Genomic DNA, 20,266 nt, shown 5'->3' with positions numbered 1-20,266 from the left:
TTGTGTATGCTGTACACTGAGGTGTAGATCTGTACCTTCTGAAATTGATGCTATGAAACTGAGAAGATACAATTACGAGACAGGCAGCTAAAAATGATCTGAAACTTAGTGTGTTTCTAGTTTTTAGCAACTAGTGTCAATGAATGAATAAATAGTCATTTCAATAATTGTTTCAGTGGGATGGAAACTACACAGTATAGGCAACATGACACATGCATTGCATAATGTCAGGAGAATGGGGTAGATCGTTATCTAATCAGACCCAGGGCCCTATAATTAACCCTGATCCGAAATGAGACTTGGCCTTAAATGTAACCAAAAGTCGTTTGAGGATGCTTGCGCTGGGGGAAAAAAAAAAAAAAAAACAGCTCAAAAACACAAGTAACTTATTGGTCAGTGTGGCATCTTGACTGTAACCATTACAAAAATAAATACAGTTCCAGCAACTCTCTCTGCAATTAAAGGCTGCGTACAAAAAGTTATGATCATGTTCATTTTATAATCAACATGTATATTGTCTCAAAAGGAAAACAAGCTTCAAAACAAGTATGATGATCATAATCATAGTCTTCTCCTTCCAAAAGCACTTGAGTCCCCAAAAAACATCAATTTAAAAGCTGCACTGGAGCAAGGATTTTTGGCAAATCCAAGCTCCTCAACACAACCCTCAGCTCCTCAGACGGTCTGGACATGCCACTTAACGGGAAGTACTCCAAATGATCTATTTCTGCATATTTTTCATTTTATCAAGTTCAGTGTTTGATGAATTACATCTTGTGTAAACGTTCTTTCCCAGGATCAGGGTTAAAATGCCGTTTCTAATTCTTGTTCCACACTGCCTGGAATAAAACAGACACTGAAACATTGCTACATGCCTGGGAAGACTGAAGAAACACTGGTAACAGTGTTACAAACAGAGCAGTGCATCATCTTTATGTTCAACACCAATACAAGCATTATGTGAGAGTCTCCACAGAAACCATGCTTTATCGTTGTGCATCTAAAATGAAATGTAAAAAACACATGATAGTCATTAAGATGTAGTTTCTTTAATTAAAACTGCAGCACTGTAAGTGTTCATAGTATTCCACTTGGACATGCATGGAAAAGTAAATATATTCATATAGTACAGATATGTACAGTACAAGGACAACTTTTTGAAATCATCAGTCCAACAATGGGAGTGTGAAAAACCATTAAAACACTATGTGCAACTGTCACATTGTTGCATTTTTCATTAAATTGCTCTTCTCATAACAGTTCTAGGGAACATCAATATGCACAAGACTGTGATGACGATTGTTATTTGACCAATTAAGTAAAAATAAGTTAGACAAGGACCATCAAAAGACACAACCAAATTTATCTTAAAAGATATAACAAAAGGGATAAAATCTCTTTTTGAAAAGGACTAATGACGTTTTCCTGCAGAGCAAACAAACAAAAAACAGAAATCTGTGTTAAAAGCAATTTGTCTCTATATTCATCGGTACAATCAGAAGCGTAATGACAAAAGTTGTATAGTGCTGAAAATAGCACACAACAAAAGAAAACAAGAAATTACAGAAAAGGTGCCAATGACATGAATTACATGAAAATATGAAAGCTAAATATAGTTTTAATTTTCATTTCATATGAACAATCGTCTATAAGGGACTGCCAGCCAAATATAGCGCCAGCAACAGAGTACAACAAAATGCCGGGCTCGCCATTGGGACTGGAGGACAAGAGGTTCAGTCAAAGGTGAGAAGTATTAAAGTTGCTGAGCAAATTCCCGTTTATGTATACAGTACAGATATGTGAAAATACCACTTTAAAAAAAAAGAACAATAGAACTGCAAAAACCTAAATGAACAGAAATACAAAGCAACAAAAAAAAAACTTGCATTATTATTTTTAGTGCATAAAGACATGCCCTTATGTTAATGGACAGATATCTTGTTGAAATATCACATCTTGCAAATATATGATCAGACAAAAGAGGGACAAAACTATAAAGGGACACAAAATGCTTGTTAAGGTGTTTATGTAAAAATATACTGATATCTGGATAAAATATGTTGGTGGGATTTATGAGAAAATGGAGCCATTCAGAAACTTTTTCCTACGAGTGGGGATGTCTTTGCTGTGTCCCTCCAGCAGATGACGGACAAGTGTTTTATCATTCTGTGTCACTGGAAAGAGAGAGGATAGTTAAATAAACTCTTCATCTTAAAGGCTTAGAGGAATCGGCAACAGGTTATTAAATCGTTTTGTTCCTCATTGTTTTGACGAAATGAACAAATTAAGACAAATATTTTCTTTCTAAGGCTCCATTGATTATCACACGAGCAAATCTGCATGTTTTTAAAAGTGGGGGGTATCGGAGGCACCAACGTGATCTTAAGGCAAAAATTACCAGACATTGTGTGTGAGGCTGTGTAAGTGCAAGTAACAAGCAGTGATATACTGTAGATTGTGTCGCTGTGACCTCTGAATCACAAAATAACAGTCTGGCTATTGACTGCCTGCCCCAGAACTAGTACCAGGTGGTCTTTGGAGATTCAGAGATCTGACCTGTTGTCATATATGGCTTAGGTTTAGGTTTGGTAAAAAAGCACAGAGACCTAAGGGGTTCATCGCACTTCCAATGAGCAGCAAGGATGTGCAACCATCCTGAGAAGTGTGAAAACAACAGTTACAGAGAAACACAGTCACTAGAACAGTTTTTTTTTTTTTTTTTAGATAAAATGGAAAAGGCATCCACTTACAAACCAATAAACAGCACAACCGCCTCTTTTAGAGGAAACGTGAGAAGGAGAGCAGAGGTTCAATTCCCTTCAGGTTAGACAAAAATATTGCTCAAACAATATGATTTTAGGATACTACACTGTCTTGGACAATCCAATGTATTTTGGTTTTATGGACTAATCTTGGAGGATGTGCCAATTAATTAAAAAAAATATATAGCTGCACATACTGTATCAAGAACATAACACCCTAATAGAAAAAGTCACATGCTAACAATCTAAATATTAATGTATCAGATCAGGAGTAGGCAAACTGCTATGTTCTGATGTACACAAACATATACACACAGAGCCAATCACACACACAGTATCTAAATTGTTTATCGTAAAGGGGTGTAGATGAGGTAAGTTTAGGGTCCATGTTGAGATCGCTTTGAGGTGGAACCATTTACAAGAGGTTTGCGTGAATATTTGAGATCGAAGTCGCCGAAGCTGAGACAGCTACTGCATCTTTGGAGCCGAGGGTGTGTGTGTGGGGACCTATGCGATGATGATGGCCTGCGCGGGTGTGTGTATGGCTGAAACCTCAAGGAGCACAAGGCACTATTCCCTGCTGAAAACAGTGTAAAAAAAAATCCTGTGTATTGTTTGGTATCTGATTTGATCAAGAATGTTTATGCAACACCGGTGTGTGTGTGTGTGTGTGTGTGTGTGTGTGTGTTTCAAACTGTGCACGTGTGTGTGTGGTACGCGTCCACGTGGGAAGTTCATTACGGCAGTACACTCAGAGCGATGCAGTCCTACAGTCCAGTGAAGAGTCATTTTGACTGAGGGTGAGGAGAGATGAGCAAAGGGGGGGTCGGGGGAGGGAGGGGGCGCATAGAGGGGAACAGGGTGGTGGGGTGGTGGGAGGAGGTGGTGGGGGGGGGGAGTCCAGCCCCTGTAGTCTATGGCAAAGTTAACAGGAAGCTCTCTCAAAAGTCTCAGTCCATTCCCAGAAGGCTGCTGCTGAGCTCCAGGCCACAGCATGACGGCTCCACAGGAGGAGCAGAGAGAGCAGAGGAGGAGCAGGGAGGCCGAGGAGGAGGAGGAGGAGGAGGAGATATTTGGACTTCTAGACTGAGGTGGTGGGGGGGAACGGGGAGGTTGCCTGCTGCTCTTCTTTGCCCCTCTGTGATGAGCCAAGTCTTGGCTTGGTGGCATTGCTCATCATCTGGCAGCAGATTGAGACTGTGCAGCCATGATAATGTGAGAGGGTCCGCTCTCGGCCCTCTGCTGCTGGCCCATTCCCGCCAGCACAGACATGGCCATGGCCTCCGCCGCTGCCCTTGAGCTCAGGCCATTTTGCCCTGCGGAGGGGCTGTGCGCCAAAGAGCTGTGCTGGATCACCGGGGCCGGAGACCCCGTGGGCTCTGAGGTGTCTTTCATGCTCTCCTCAGCGACTGCACAGAAAAAGACATACGGTAACAGAAGTTTAGATTTATACTTTAATACACTTGAATAAACCTACTTAGCACAATATCCGTACTGGTTTGGAGATTATGTTTGTTGTTTAACATTTAAATTAAAACTATCCAAGTCAGGGACCCCATGTGTTGAGGCTATAGTCCTCACTGCAGGCGACCCTGGTTCGAATCCCGCGCCGAGCGGCCCTATCCTGCGTGTCATTCCCCTCCTCTCTGCCTCCCATTTCCTGTCTCTCTCTCGACTTTCCTGTCCAAAAAAGGCAAAAAAAAGCCCCAAAATATACTTTAAAACTAAGTCAAAAATCTAAAAGTTCTGCCCTGAATAATCGGGAATGAGAAAACAAATATGGAAGGAAACTCATGAATTTGTAGCTTAGTAGGTTTTAATTATGTATGTTGTCTTTTCGTCAGCTCTTAGAAATGTCATGAATTGCTGTAAAAATGAAAATGCTGTTCCCTCAGCTTTGTTTTACAATTGTTTTCCTGGTCCAGATGCTGCTTTTTGAACCAAACAAACTAATAAACAGTTTATTACAGGAAGTAGCATGGAAGTTCAGTTGTTGGTATATTGCACAACTCAGAAATTGTTAATTGTTTACTAATAAATTGTGAGATGGCAGTAATATAGAGTTGTTGTTTTGGCTTTAATTACAGGTAACTGAATCATCACGCCATCCTGTCTGATTAATCAGAAGTGATTTCTAGTTGTTTTTAAACGTTTTCTGTAACTAACAGAACATCATTCATATGTAGATGTGGAAGAAATGTGATTGTAAATGCATTTTCCTGTAACTTTAAATATCACAAATAGAGTATTACTGCATAATTGTGCAGGGCTCACCTAAGTAGGCAGTCTTTTTCTGTAGGGTGGTAACAGGACAGTCCTTGTGGGCCAGCAGCAGCTGCTTCAAATGAGCCACTTCGTTCCGCAACAGAGACACTTCATTCTGACGGCACGGAAAATCAGACCCGTGGAATTACATATCACAGTTAGACAAACAGTGAAACCTAAAGGATTATTATTGTTAATATAAGCCGAAATAATACAATGAGAGTCTGAGATGAGTTGCAATGGTTTACAGGGATTCAAGTTACCCGATTTTTTTCCTGAAATTGATTTTGCCAATCAGAAATACACCTCTTAAACTCCTAGGATTGTTGAAAACCTGTCAAGTGGGCAGGCGGTGTGACAGTGCACGCACCAACACCGGCTTCCCACAGGCCACTTTTCATCTCCGTCCGCCCACTCCAGGCCCACTCACCGACAGCGAGACGTTCAGGTTGCTGAGCTCCTCAGCCTTCTTCTCTAGAGAACTGACCCACAGTTTGCGTTTCTGTCTGCAGCGCGAGGCCGCGGCCCGATTCCTCTCAAGGAAGCGCTGTCTTCGTTCATCTGGGTCATCGTCTGCTGTCCGTCGCCGACGCCCACCTGTAGGCTGTGCTGGAGATACCTAGAGGGGAGAAAGGGTGAGAAGCAAACCGACAGGCAGGAGGGGAGAGGAAGCAAGGCGAGAAAGAAAAAGGGAAGTTTGAGTCATAGTTTCATCATTTTAGTCAGAACACATCATAGTCATCTCACTACAAGAAGTACAGCCCTCATTTTCTGTAACTAGAACAGGTGTTACGGCCACATTAGACAAGATTTTATGTCAGTTACTTTGGGGTATTTCTTAAACTTTCCAAGTTTAAATCATTTTGACCTTTGACACCACAGTGTACCTGAGGTTGTGCAGGTGATGGAGCATCTGGCTGCTGGACAAGCAGTTGGCTCTGCTCTGCTTTCTGAGGCACCATGGGGCTGCTGCCCATGGCCATGACCCCCATACTGTGTCCTGACGGGCTCTGCTGGGAGTGGGACAGCGCGGCCTTCAGACGCTTGAAGAGAACAATCATACGACCAACATCATTAAAAAGCACAGGAACCAGAACACACAACACAACAGTATAATCATTGTAAGTAAGATCAAAGAAAGCAAAGAAAGCACAGACACCACAGATCAGATTTTATGGCGATAGCTCACTAATTTTTTGTGCCAAGTTAACTTAACATGGTTGCTAAGCTTAAAAAAAGCCTCGAGTAAGTTGTTAATCACACTTACGCAGCAGATGCATCATTTCATGGAAGCCAAGTAATTTCCAGTGATAACTATTTGTGCTGTGAAATTCTGCTGCAGACAGACAGAGATAAATCTGCTTGATTATGTTTTCTGCTACGTCTCTGATGTTTTCATGATGAACTCTAATCCAGTGCCAGGTTGTCCCGCCCATCCATCCCCTCAGGAAAACTCTGTATCCTCAGAGGAATCTCTTTAAAAGGTGCTCTAACTCTGCTGAGATCTCACACCGAGGATGATGTTGCTTTGTGATGAAGGCAGTTGTCAATAATGTTTTGAAAACAACTGGCTGTGGCTCTGTAGGCATAAAACTGGTAAACATCATCAGCCAACTAACGATGATCATTTGGTGCTAAGAGAGGCTTGTGTGTGTTTGCCAGTGCCAAGAAGAAAAAAACCTGGCCACACTCACTTGTTTTCATCTGTGATACAGATGAAAACTGTCACCATCTGTGTAGTATCATAAGTTCAGTGCAAATTGTTATTGTAGTGCAAGGGTTAAATTAACAAGTAACTGCAGTAAAAAGTCATATGATGAACAAACTAAGTCAGTGCAGGGGAAAGCCGGAGGGTGAAGATGGAGACAAAAAGAACAGATAAAGAGATAAAAATAGAGAGCTAATCTAGTGCTGACCATCTTGGCCTCTGAGTGGATGCTGTAGCCAGAGGGGGAGTTAGAGCCGCTGCTGCTGCCTCCCAGAGGAGGACCAGGGATCCCAGGAATGTTGGGTACCATGCACAGAGGTCGGGCCAGCTGGAGAGCAGAAACGATACACAAATACACATGTATTAACAACTTGAACCAACTTCTTAGCTTTAGGGTTGAAATACAATACATTAGGACTGCGCTGTCTCACATTAATGACAGAGGGAATCTGTACGGGACCGGGGAGCAAAGGCACTGCCTGGCCAGAAGGGAGCATCATCATGGGGTAGTGGCTGGTTGGTGAACTAGACAGACAGACAGACAGAAAGACAGACAGAGGAGAGACAACAGGAACAGGAAGTTCAGTCATTTTTGCAGAAATGACAATTTAGCACCATTCAGGAAACATATTCACTTCAAGTCCACAAACTCCCCACACTTCCATCCATCATAACTAGTCCAAACTGTGCAAAGAATTACTGCATTTTCTACGCACATTTATTTAATATTTATGTAAAATACATTTTTAGAGACCAAGCATGTGTCGATTTAATGATGAAGATATAAAAGATATAAAAATATGCACAGGACAACTAACAAATTTCAATTTGTGAACATGACGCCTCTTTGGAATTGGGAATATGAGTGTGATATCGCCACACCGTGAAAAGGGGGGAAAGGTATTTTCTGAGGCAAATCAGGGTTGAAACAATTAGCTGCAGTCAGGAGAAGGATGTTGACTGAACTTAACTGACCCCAGAGTACGATTGGAGGGCGGTGCCTGTGTGATGACAGACGTCGGTGATGGCATGGTGGGCTGAAGGGCATCGAAGCCCAAGTGTAGTGGGAGGGAGCCTGGACGAACAATAGTCGGTGTGGGGGCTGAACTCCTGGGGGGGGTGTCCTAGGAGATTGAAGGTGTCGGAAGTTGTGTTAAACAGTTGAAAAATACATGTTGAAGTCGTTCTCGATAAAGAAAATGGAGCTGTGCTTTTCAACATGTCAGGAATTACAATTTTATGAAAGAAGGTGACATGATTCACTTGGGATGTATTTATGTAACACTGCACAAGTCATCGTGACATGCATAATGAGCAACACTCCCTCCCGCCCTTCTTCTTACATACGTTCAACCCTCCCTTACTCCCATTTCTGTCCTACCTTTCCTCTCACCAGAGGCTCTATGCTGCTGTCTGACTGTCCAGAGTAAGAGTCTGGGCTGTCTGGGGGTGAGGAGTCGACCTCTACAGGTGCCTCCTCTTTCACCTTCATGTCTGATGGTGTTTGCAGGCTCATGTCCAACGCCACAGAGTTTGCAGCAGGGAGCTGCGAAGAACACAGGATACAGTGAGAGAGAGAGATTAAGAAAGTAAGTTCACACCACTTATCACAGACAGCATTCTCATAGACTACAGTGCTTTAAAAGGGGGAAGTGGGTATTTATCAGACAAACCAAACAACCACAGCATCAATTTATGAAACACTGTTTTATCTGTTATAAAAACACACGTAAACTTGAAATGAAAGCATCCTAATAAACTGCTGAAATATCTAGTTTAAACTGTAATGACACACAATCAATGTGCACAAGGCGGGAATTCCTACGAAGCAATCATTTTTGACAAGTTCAACACTTAGGCTGAGAAAGAAGGAAGTAAAAAATCATATTTCACTTCATGGGAGTCTCTGCAGAAAATTTCCTTGGTTCCTGTACAGTAATGCATGCAGTCACACACACAGTCACACAAATTCACAGAAGAAAACGCAGACAAAATAATCAACCCCAAGCCTTTCTTACAGCGTTCTTGGCCCTCTTTTCATCATCGTCTTGCTCGAAGGAGCTGGCCAGCTCGTTGAACAGACCGACCTCCTCGCAGTTCTTTAGGAAGCGGGTGGGAGTAGGTGTCTGGTCTGTCAAATGGGAATGAACAGAGATAGCTAAATATGACACTTTCACACATGGTTCACACTGAGCATTGAATATAGAAAGAAAACCGTGTCATAAACGAGCCTTTGGAGCTGTTTTTTTTTTTTTTTTTTTTAACTGTACTAATAGTGCTGGGGCTGAGCTTTTCCTAACAGCCAGGAGAGGATATATAACAAAGATAAAGAATAAACTGATTGTCTTGAAGACAAACAGTACCTGCAATTATGACAGAGTCAGTCCTGGGTGGTCCAAATTTCAGTGTCATCTCATGCTTGTGTTTGTGTACAGCCAAGTGGTCCTCATTGGTAAACCTCTGTAACAAGTGAGCAAGAAGATAAGAGGAGAGATAAGTACGTTACATGATGTCGCCTCAAGGTAAGCGTCTATTTTTTCCTGGTGACCTAAAGAAGCACTCTATAGTGCCTTAACCCAAATATCATGTTGCAAAAATCAGAGACAGATAATCTCTCAGAGATGTATCCCAACACATGCAGCCAATACCATGTACATTATGTGACCAAACCACAAAGAAAACGATATCTGTGGTGTACAGTGTCTTAAAAGCTCTGTACGGGCCCATTATAGCTGCAGGATAACGGCTCAAATTTCCTCAAACCAACTCGAATTATCTAGAAAAAGAAGAAGCGCTGTATGAGTGAGACCTAAAATAATTTCAGCCGCACTGAGATGTAGGAAATGAGCGTCAAAATGATGAACTGTACTAAAAACTACTGGCAAGAGAAAAAAAAACAAAAAAAAAAACGATGAACTGACACATCATATTGGGTAATGTCCTTTTTACAGAGGAAACCTAATTGTTTCCAATAGTAAGTGTGTGAAACATGTGGTGAGCTGTGTCTCGGTGGAGCGCTACACTGGACTGTGATCTGTTGCCTAATATCAGGCGGTAGGAGCTACAGGAGGTCCGGCAAACAACACGACAAGATAGCCATTCACTCCTGTGTGAGACGCGCCGGCACTTCTTCTTTGGAGAAGTGGCGACGAGGTGAATCAGTCAGAGAGACGTAGGAGGAATAATCTTGGCTCTGGCACCACCAGCCTATTCACCATTCGCTGCAGCCTATTTTAGGGTGCCGCCGCGTTGCAGTTGCGAGTTCAGTCGTGAGAGTGAAGTGGAAACACAGTCAAGTGTCATGGGACTTATTTTTAGCCCCACCAGGCAGCATCACCAATACAACTACATGTCTCTTCCCCCTGAACAAGGAGGCTGCGTCTGGTGGACTAAACTATCTGCGGCTAATCTCCCTGTATGAGATACTGGCAGATAGGATTACCCTGTCGCACACAGTAAATACTGGGAGCTGTTGTTGTTGTTGTTGTTGTTGTTGTTGTTGTTGTTAACTTGGTAAAGGGAAAACCCTGGGCAAAGCCAGGAGTCAATCATACTTGTTCTATTATGGGCATGATTCAGACTTTCCTGGTAGACAACTGTTGCTTGTAAAGGGCAGCGGTAAAACAGCATTTGTGCATGAGCTACGTGTGACATAAAGGATGTTCCATGTCTAAATGCACACAAATAACCATCTCCAAGGCAAAAACACTCATAGATAACAGTCTAGACATAAAAACAAGTTGTATGACAGTAACTAAGTAAGAATTGATAAAGGCTTTTTTTTATCCAATGCACGAATGTCAGTTTTTGTAGTTTGTTGTAGTGTTTGTTGATTCTTTAATCGGGCAGTTTTTTATTTAAAGTAAGAATTTGATCATTTTAGGCTGCATTTTATTCAGGTGCATTTCTTGTTTGAAAGCTTGTGCTTAAACAGCCGAGGCTGCAACTGATCAATACTTTTACATAACCAGCTGATCAAAATGACGGTGTGTAATGCGACAGGGACTGTGGCCTTTAGTGACAAACCTACACACACACACACACACACACACACACACACACACACACACACACACACACACACACACACACACACACACACACACACACACACACACACACACACACACACACACACACACACACACTATCCACAACCCAATTCAGCCGCTTCCCTCAGCTCTGTGGAGAAATTTGTGTGTGTTTTGTTGTTTTGGTTTTCTGGCCAGAAATTTTATTGTTTTGGTTCAGTCCTCAACAGCACTGACTCCAGATTCTTTTTTTCAGGGAATAAAATCTAATAAATCCACCGTACACACTGTCCAGAACAGCAGACACACACACAAAGGTAGTGACTATAACTCTGGTTCATATATACAATGGAGAAGGAAGCAGCAAACAGAGCTAAAAGAGAAAATATAATACCTCAATGTTGTGTTTGAACTTTATTCTGCTGCCCTACAGTGTAGAAATGAACTAATGTGTCTATAACATCTGGGATTTCATTGTAAATGTATTCATAAAATGGTGTAAAAATAAATAAAAATGTTTATATTGCTCAAAGTAAAGAGGTGTTGTGAAAACGCACCCAACCATCTAGCAAGATCACACCCTACTACGAGACCCTCAGACCTGTTTATACAACGGTTTGTCACTCAAACAAAGCTGGTCCGAGGGCTGCAGCTGTGGACCGCCACCACCACCAACCTTCACTTTGCCTTGAGAAGCTTCAATGTGATTTTGTTACTGTCATTTAAATTAATGATGATGCGGCGTTTCCCACAGGATTTTAGGAGACTATGGGGTCGCCATAGTCTGTTGACTTGAATGAATGGGAAGCACTGCGATGATGTGTGCAAATGAAATATGCAGAGTATTTACACTGCCAAAACATGTCAGAGATAAGTTAAGATGTCTGTTGCTATCAGGCGAGGCATCCCACGGCGTCCATAATGTTCTGAGAAGAACAACGAGCAAACAAATCATCATTTATTTATCCAACACACGCATGTTTCACTGCCTTACATGGCTGCCGTTCAAGCCGCAAAGCCATGCGTACACATCCCGTCTGATCAGAGAACAGTACATGTGGGCTTATGAATCACAAATGTTTCTTAACCACATTAACACTTTTCTTCCTCCACGGCTCAGGAGACATAATCCATCTCTCCGTCTCTGGGGGATATCACACCCAAACTGGACACAGCAACAAAACAGCTGAGCTCAACACCAGACATGATGTTTCTTGCGTTGGATAATCATGACTCCTAGGACACACTTCTTTTATTCTGCTGTGTTATCGGGCCAAGCCCCGACATCACACCACGTTACTGGCATGTGAACGCACTATTGGCACTCAGCTGAGTCACTGCCGCGGCTCAAACCTGTGTCTGCAGGCGCTGCAAGTCAACAGTGACAGGTTGAAACAATAACTGTGCTCTGATTACTCACCGGAGCCTCCAGTGAGTCACGGCCAAAGGAGACAGCATTGTCTCACAAGACAGCATGCTCGCTATACAGCACTATCGATGTGATGATCATTAAACTGTGCTGTGTAAAGCGAAGTCGTTCTGGCAACACAAAGTGTTTTGGCAGACCGGAAGTTACTTCTCAGGGTTGAATAGTTGTAACACTGTTCAAACAGGAACCGTTATTATACTATATAAATAAATACTATCATGTAAAGTTCAGTCTCTTTTTCTTTTACCTTCAATTCATTTTCTTTTGGAAGGAGAGTATACTTACAACACTGACAGTAAACTGTAAACTACTTACACAAACACTAAAATACCCCACATCACACACATGCACACACCTGAAACCTAAGGGACAAGGAGGGAGAGGACTTACCTGTCCACAGCCAGGAGCGTTGCACACAAAAGGTCGGTCGTCCCCCATTTTTGCAAAGAGCTTGCAATGTAACTGTGGGAGAGGAGAAGAGGAGAACATTGCTGCGGCTTTTCTTGATTTGTGAACTGGAAAATCCTGGAAACAACAAAACAGGGATGCTGTGGCTTGTAGTCTTTAGTCTGAGCAGGAAGCCGAACGCTATTTAAAAATAACCCTGGCAAAAAGGAAAACATGCACAGAGGCAGCGAGACGAAGTTTCCCTGGTGATACTTCCTTCACACAGGGGGGCTTCTGGTTGGCCAATGAGGAGCTGCTTACAGGAGAGGACGGCAGCTACCATTTACACAAAGACATCTCCCTCTGTCTCGTTTTCCCTCACTTCCAATCCCTCCTTCTCTCGTTACCACTCCCTCCTCTCACTTCTCCAGCACCTCCCAGCCTCCTGCCTTGTTGTACCCCTCATTCAGCCTCTCTCTGTCTGATGAAGCTGTTTCTCTCTCTCTGCATAATCTCTTCACACTCCCATGTGAATCCACAGCACAGTAATCCTGAGATGGGCACTTGGACGCCGGCTGACACTGTACCTCGTTTGTTCTTGTTGTGGTTAATTCATGATACGTTTGGTATGACCAGTGGCGCTTTCAAACAATATAATGTAAACTAAGAGTGGGCGACATGTAGAGCTGCAGGTGGACAGAGAGAAAAATGTCATATTATAAGTAATTCACTGTTTTTTTTGTCAGATTTTAGTCTCTAAAATATGCAGATTTCCTGTATTTCTCTGTTTTATACCGTATTTAACTGGGTACATTTGGGTTTAAAACTGTTTACAAAACAAGAAATCTAAGCATTATGTAATGACACAGCAACTTTTATTATGTAGGGCAGGCCTATACATTGTGTTTCATTATAACATGTATTGCTTAGGAGACATCTACCTTTGTGAAGCACAAAAAATACATAAATGTATTGTATTATTGCCAATGAATACGGTAGTATGATCTGAAATATATGCCACAATAAAGAGTCATATTTACCTCAAAAATGATCAAAAGAAAATATATAAAAATAACTTTTTCCAATGTTGCTGATGTTTTCAGTGATCGATAACATTATGTACAGTTTCACATCAAGAATCCACTTCACATTAACTTGTTGGTTGAACTTCTGGGTGAATATGATTGGCTGCCGCTGTTTATTCTTAAGATTTTATTGGTGTGCTATTAACGCACCATAAATATTTGGTAACACTCTAAAAATAGAGGTTCATAAGGATACCACTGTTGGATATGTGAATGTACTGGAAGCATTTCCAAGGCTTCCCACAGGACTACAAACCAAATACTACTCCTACTCTTCTCTTCCTGAGTACATGCTATTGTCAAGAGTTAAATATGCACATGCTTCTGTTTGGTTTCTCCTCCTGTTGTGCCTCAAGCTGAAGTGACATAAACTAAAGCTGTGTGATGCTTACTGCCTCTATCAGCTGTCTCCGCAGAGGAGAATAACTCCTTACAACCCCCCTCTCCTTGCTCCCCACCACCCCACTGCCTCAGCCCCAACCCCAACTACACTACACCACCCCCCCACCCTGCAGTGCTCTGCACAGCTGAAACGCGCTCCATGCGAAGACAAACTGGGAAGTTTAGAAAAATAACTTGTGCATTAAATTTGAATCAGTGAATTGGAGGGGTAGCAATGGCAATGGATGAGGGACATTAATGTTTTAGCACTCTCAGCTGGCCCAAAGTGACGTCTGGCAGCTATTACACAATGCTGTCCCACTGACAGTACAGCAACTAGCAACATGCATCAAGGACACAGTGATGTATACGAGTGGAAACCTTTCAATAAACAAAAGCCGCTGATTACTGCAATATTCAGCAGGACTCGACTAAAATGCATGAGCAGAGATAACGGCTGACCTTAATGATTTAATACCAGCTATTTAATATTTAAGTCTCAGGTGTCTTTATGGATCGACCTCCTGAACTTGTACTGACGATTTGACAGGACACTTTCACTCCTTCTGTGTCCTTTTGACTTTTTTCTAAACGTGGTGCAATTGTGTTTGTTTGTTTTTTTTAAGTTGTTGGTATTTTATTCAACGCACAACATTCAGCCTCCACAAACTGCAGAGCATTGTCCGTTAAACATGTTCAGTGTTGTAATATTACTGATTTATCGACGGCATTAATCTCTGCTGCACCGACTACATGGGTTGAGCATGTAGCCTAAGATTATTGAGTGGGACAGATTATTCATTATGTTGGCGAGGCATAAATGGCTGAAAGTTTTCCCAAAGTTGAAGTCAGTACATTTTCCTCCTTCCTCCCTCCATTTCTCCCTCTGTCGAGGACAGCTGCCCCTGAGCCAACACATGATTACTGAAGCCTTGCGCTGGAATACGACGCTCTCCCATGACGCCGGGCCTGTAACAGGCCTCACCGTTGTGTCCCTCAGCTCTGTGTCTTTATGAGGAAAGAGGCCTGCATCGTGTTTTCATGCAAAAGCCCTGTCCCTCCCTGCAAAAGATGAAACGGCCGATGTGGCAGAGCAGTCTGATTTCTTGCAGACCTCCCATGCTCTGGAGAAAGACAGGAGATCGGTGCCAGGACCTTCACAAAGTGCTTACAATCCACTGAGTCTATTTGGGCTGAGATGTGTCTACAAACAAGATACACCGTCTAGCTCGTTATACCGAGGGTGTGGACTGTGTGGAGAAATGTACACATCTGGTGTGAGGAGTGGGAACAGATTTCAGAGTTTACATCTTACTAAAGACATGCTAGACATTAACTTGGCTGGCAGGCACCGACATGAAATGTGGGGTTTTATCTTGTGGGAAGTCCACCATAAATTCCAGATGACAGGGGTGGAAAATCATTTCTTTTCATGGCTGCCCCAACAAATATCTTAACCTGATTGAGACAGATGTGTTGAGGTCTTTTCTTTAGACTCTACTTCTTGGGTTTTGTTGAACGACTATCAACCTTGGAGGACATCTTCAAAGACTGCAACTCTGTACAAACGGAAAGAATACTATTAATCTGCTACTTTGATCAGTCAGATATGTCTCACTGAGAATAGACTCCAGGAGTAATTAATTAGTTGACAGTGTAAAGTTTTACAGCACACTGTAAAATGCTCTGCTTCATTCAGACCTCAACTGTGTGAGAGACAATAAATCAGTCTGCTACTCACATTAGTCCTGATGCACGTCACAGATATTCATTTCAGGCATGGATATCAAGTCCACCTATTTTCGCCTCCTTTCATCCAAGGTGACATGGAAGCACTCAAAGTGCCCTAATTCCTGCCCCTCTCATTGAGCTGCTGCCAAAGTCCCACCATTAACTTGGATTTCTCCGACTCAGCAGGTGTAGAGGAACGAGTCCCAGCTATAATCAGCCTCAGCCATCCAGTGTTTGATGCAGCCTGCTAGGAAACTGACTAAACAAACTGTATTAATAGCTCCTGCTGCAGCCATGACTCTGGAATCTGAGGCTTGAATTGCCAGAGGGTAGGGGAGACCCCACAAAAAGGAAAAAAAGGAAAAGAAAGAAAGAAAGAAAGAAAGAAAGAAAGAAAGAAAGAAAGAAAGAAAGAAAGAAAGAAAGAAAAGATGCAGTCAGCAGTCGGTCAAGTGAAGGATCATGGGTATTTGCTGGATCACAGGTGAGGTCTTGTAAATGTGCTCTGCGCTCTAGAGACCACAGATCTAGGCTGCGGCTGGGTGTGTGTGCAACAGCCAATATGTATTTATGTAAGCAAAGTGAACACGAGATTTGGTAAATGGAACAAATGAAATCCTATATCCATGTCTGCATAACTAACAAGGCCTAAAAGCTAAATCCATGCCAAGCCAGGAGACAATGCGGGACAATATGGGATGGACCCAGAGCGGTTTTCCAAAATTAAATCAAAAACACTGTCCTGATCTGATTCCTGCTGGGCGGCTTTTACAAGCTCTTGCCGTGAGGTCTTTGTTCTAAAAAACCTCAAAAAGAAGAAAAAGACCATGTCATTTTATGTTTTGCGATTCAAACAGAGCCAGCACAGCACTGGCGCTAAATCACCAACAATTTAGCAAAGTCCATGCTGAACAGCATTACCAGTACGACACTGAATTAACAACTCAATAATAAGATTTACAGGCTTTAAATCACTGACATTGCACTGATTCATACGCCGTATACTCTATACAGTATGTGTGTGTGTGTGTGTGTGTGTGTGTAAGATTAGATTTATTCACAGTGTAGTTAATGTGATGGCATTTAAGCTGCAGTCAAATGCATGTCATGAGTGTGGGTCAAAATGTTTGGTTGGACTTACACAGACAGACTGCAGCTTTCTCTCCAGTGTAAAACTTTCTCTATGTGATGGAATGAGGTACAAGTCTGCCAAAAACATGACCTACATTCCTAGTGAAGGTGTTGACATGCATGTGGATGCGGATCCCGGGGCGTTCAACAGCTCCAATTGCAAATACTATGGATATCATTATTACTTTAGCCTATTAATTCTTTTGAGGCTCTCCCTGCAGACCCACTTTATCATCGTGTAATAGCCTGCCGCCAAAAAGCAAAAAAAAAAAAAAAACCCCAGACAAGACAGGCAAATTATGTTCCCATGGGTTTTGAGCATGTGTAAGAGAGGCAGTGTCAAAGCGAAATCCTGAACTCCTGCAAACTTTAGTTCCTTCTTCTAGACAGCGTTGCCTTGCTTGAAAAAGTTGGGTCTTTCTTAGCCTCCATTACCCTCTGGCTATGTACGGGCACACTTAGCCCTGCCTTTTCCCGTAACAAGACCGCCTTTTCTTTTCAGCAATTGGCTATAGGCACGCCAGTCAACGGCATCTAATGCAAGCAACGCGTTAGACCCTGTCAATAACATCGACTGGCACCATCTTATTGGTTGAGAACCAGAAATCAACTTTTTGTATCCACGCAAAAAAAAAAAAAAACTAATGGCTAGCTGGCGTGGCTAGCGTTAACAACAGGCCGTATACACGTTCAAAGTGAGTAATAACAGCTCCACTACCACTCTCTGCGGTGACAGCAAACACACGGTAACACACGTTTAACTACACCCGAAGTGAACGGGTGTATTTTAGAGATATTGCGACATAACCACAGTCAGAAAAGTAGTAAAAAGCTAGCAGTTGGTTGGCTGGCTGGCTGGTTAGCGGAATGACACTTGAGTGCAAATCGAGACTCTGGGTCCGAATGAAGCGCAAGTAGCTGCCACAACAGTTTTGACAATTCAACAGACGCGTCGTTTTAGCAACAACAAACAATGAAAACTGGCCCGGCGGGTGCTACTTTGTCATAGTTTAGTGCAGTCGAGATATCTGTGGTAGATTTCAAGGGTAATAAAGTGTTTACAAACTCACCCTTGCGCCCCTCTCTCTGGCTCCCCTCTCCTCTCCTCTCTCTTGGAATTTGACACTCCCCTCGGCGACGTCGAACTATCGCGAGAATTCACGTAGGGGGCAGACATTTAAAATGTGGTCTAGACGCAGAGAGAGTCCCCCAAGAAGGAGATTACTCATATTGAGTAATTGTAACGACTCGCCTTTGTTTAAAAAAAAAATATATATATATATAAGTATATAGTCATATCTTGACGAAATTGGACATACAGTCACTGGTTGAGTCTCCTCAGCGTTTGGCATAGATGTCAAAATTTACAATTCAAAGTATGAAGCTGTCTATCTCGGTGGACTTGGGCCCTGAGTATATGCAACAGCAGTAGCCTATGTCTTTCACACATTAACAAGCAAACATATGCAATTCTTTTGAGCAGGGGTTCCCAAACTTTTCCATGCCAAGGCCCCCCAAATAGGATCAGCTTCTGGCCAGGGACCCCTTTGCCAAGATTGAGGCTTGATGCACAAACTGCCAGGTCAACACAATTTATGATGTCATGAATGATATTTTGCCTGGCAAAAAAATTAGAAAGATGAGCATGATGGCAAATAAGTTTTCAATATGTTATTACTATACATTATATTTCATAATGATTCTCAAAATATAATGATTTTATTTTATTTTGTTATTTGCATTTTTACTCATTTTCACTCAAATTTGCTGAGGACCCCTGGCAGCCCCCACTTTGAAAACCACTGCTTTAGAGGCATCAGCATTTTAAAAGTCTGAATAAACTGAAATCTTATGATACAAGCATAATCTTGTCTTCTCATGATAGTGTGCCTACTGTTTCATTAAGCAATTTTTTTCAATATTACAGAATATTTCATCATGTAGCATTAGTCAATGCAGCCAGACCTTAATATATAGGCCGATCAAGCAAGTACATAATGTTAAATTCTTCTTGACATAGTTAAAAATGTATAAATTCAAATATACACCCAGTTGGCACAAAGCTAAAACCAATGCAGCCCTGGAGTAAATGCCAACACTTTAATATCCAGTTCATTTGTCAAAAACTTTTCATTCAATTTTGATCATTGTGGAGACTGCACTTGTCAGTAGTGTTAAATTGTATTGTGCATACTGACTTAGAAACCGCAACCCTATCTTGTCCACCCCATTTATATGTGAGGTATAGGTTAAGCAGTTAAAACACTTGTCGGAAATACAGCTATGCAGCACTGCAAATATCATATACTGTCCAAAATTATCATTGCTGAATCTCTCTGAAATTGTTTTAATGAAATCTGAGCATTACAAGGGAGGATTTATTGCAGACGGCATTTTTAGCGGGTTACCCGTAAAGTACCAACTGAGTGTTTATTAGTCATTTTGTTACTTGATTACAAGTCGTAATACTTCTGGGAAGAAACAATTTAATTCAAGTAAAAACTCTGCACACAAAATTTTACTTAATTAAAAGTGCAAAAGTTTTTAACACTAGTTATAAAAAGTTATTAAAAAGCATGATGCATCACATCACTTTTGCAGCATGGAGCTAATTTGAATTATTTTTGAATTTCCAACCAGCAGTCATCATATCATCATCATATCTTCATCATCATCATCATCATATCTAATGTCATCTAATCATATATTTATTGATTAAAGTTATATCAATATACAGAATGCGAAGTAACTGAATCCGACAAATAGCTGGATAAAGTGTGTCATATTTGCCTGTGAAATGTAGTTGAGTCAGAGTATGAAGTAGAAAATATTGTACAGAGGTGAAGTATCGCTACCTGAAATTACATTTAAGTACAGTCCATGAGTAGATATAGCCTACTTAATTACTTTCAACCACTGTGGGATAAGGTCACTACCACAAAATATTGAGAGGCATGTTCACAACAAAATGATCACAACTCTGACCTCAGTGCTAAAATAGGTAAAAAGCAGTTAGGGAAATGTTGTCAATGATGTAGATATTGTGTATTTGATATTGATCTTTTTCTATAGTCTCAGGAAAAGCTGAAGTTGTGATTTGAAACTTTAAAATGTATTTTCTGATAGGATCTCCATGCAGCCTGATATTAAAAATGTGCAATTTTAAACTAGTGACCATCCATGCATATTGTTTCACTTATGTTATATAAATATATTTTACATATCTTTTACATTCTGTCTATTATTGTGTAGAATTATGTCTTTTGTAGCTTACAATAAGTGTTGCATGCAATGTCCCAGTTCACATGATAACAGTAAACTGTTGAAACTTCTGTATGAACACAGAAAATAAAGGC

At 41.6% G+C, this 20,266-nt stretch overlaps 1 protein-coding gene across 4 annotated transcripts; it reads right to left on the bottom strand.

Annotated features, from left to right (window-relative positions):
• Window positions 1-1,033: 1,033 nt before the first annotated feature.
• atf7a (activating transcription factor 7a) lies at window positions 1,034-18,066 on the bottom strand. 4 transcript variants are annotated; one of them, XM_085781878.1, is made up of 12 exons: window positions 17,981-18,066; window positions 12,586-12,657; window positions 9,099-9,195; window positions 8,754-8,866; window positions 8,117-8,281; window positions 7,711-7,859; window positions 7,167-7,260; window positions 6,944-7,063; window positions 5,915-6,070; window positions 5,458-5,646; window positions 5,037-5,142; window positions 1,034-4,171 (listed from the first exon to the last, which is right to left on the bottom strand). In XM_085781878.1, the coding sequence occupies exons 2-12, from the start codon at window positions 12,631-12,633 to the stop codon at window positions 3,939-3,941; spliced, it is 1,470 nt and encodes a 489-aa protein (XP_085638004.1). In that variant the 5' UTR covers window positions 12,634-12,657; window positions 17,981-18,066; the 3' UTR covers window positions 1,034-3,938. The 4 variants fall into 4 exon arrangements, with proteins under 4 accessions (XP_085638004.1, XP_085638003.1, XP_085638002.1 ...); XM_085781877.1 differs by lacking the exon at window positions 17,981-18,066 and having other exon boundaries at window positions 5,915-6,046; window positions 6,926-7,063; window positions 12,586-12,699; XM_085781876.1 differs by lacking the exon at window positions 17,981-18,066 and having other exon boundaries at window positions 12,586-12,699.
• Between the last annotated feature and the right edge of the window lie 2,200 nt (window positions 18,067-20,266).

Source organism: Trachurus japonicus, chromosome 7 (assembly GCF_045865225.1).
Source record: "Trachurus japonicus isolate A0001 chromosome 7, Traja_1.0".
In the NCBI taxonomy this organism is placed as follows: Eukaryota; Metazoa; Chordata; class Actinopteri; order Carangiformes; family Carangidae; genus Trachurus; species Trachurus japonicus.
This window is presented reverse-complemented; position numbering and strand designations above follow the sequence as displayed.

Excerpts from the sequence above, each read along its gene's own strand:
- atf7a (XM_085781876.1), bottom strand. The coding sequence starts at position 12,684 with ATGTTCTCCTCTTCTCCTCTCCCACAGTTACATTGCAAGCTCTTTGCA. Across the intron at positions 8,867-9,098 it reads TGACTCTGTCATAATTGCAG|ACCAGACACCTACTCCCACC; the intron begins GTACTGTTTGTC and ends CCCATTTGACAG. Across the intron at positions 8,282-8,753 it reads AAAAGAGGGCCAAGAACGCT|CTCCCTGCTGCAAACTCTGT; the intron begins GTAAGAAAGGCT and ends TGTTCTTCGCAG.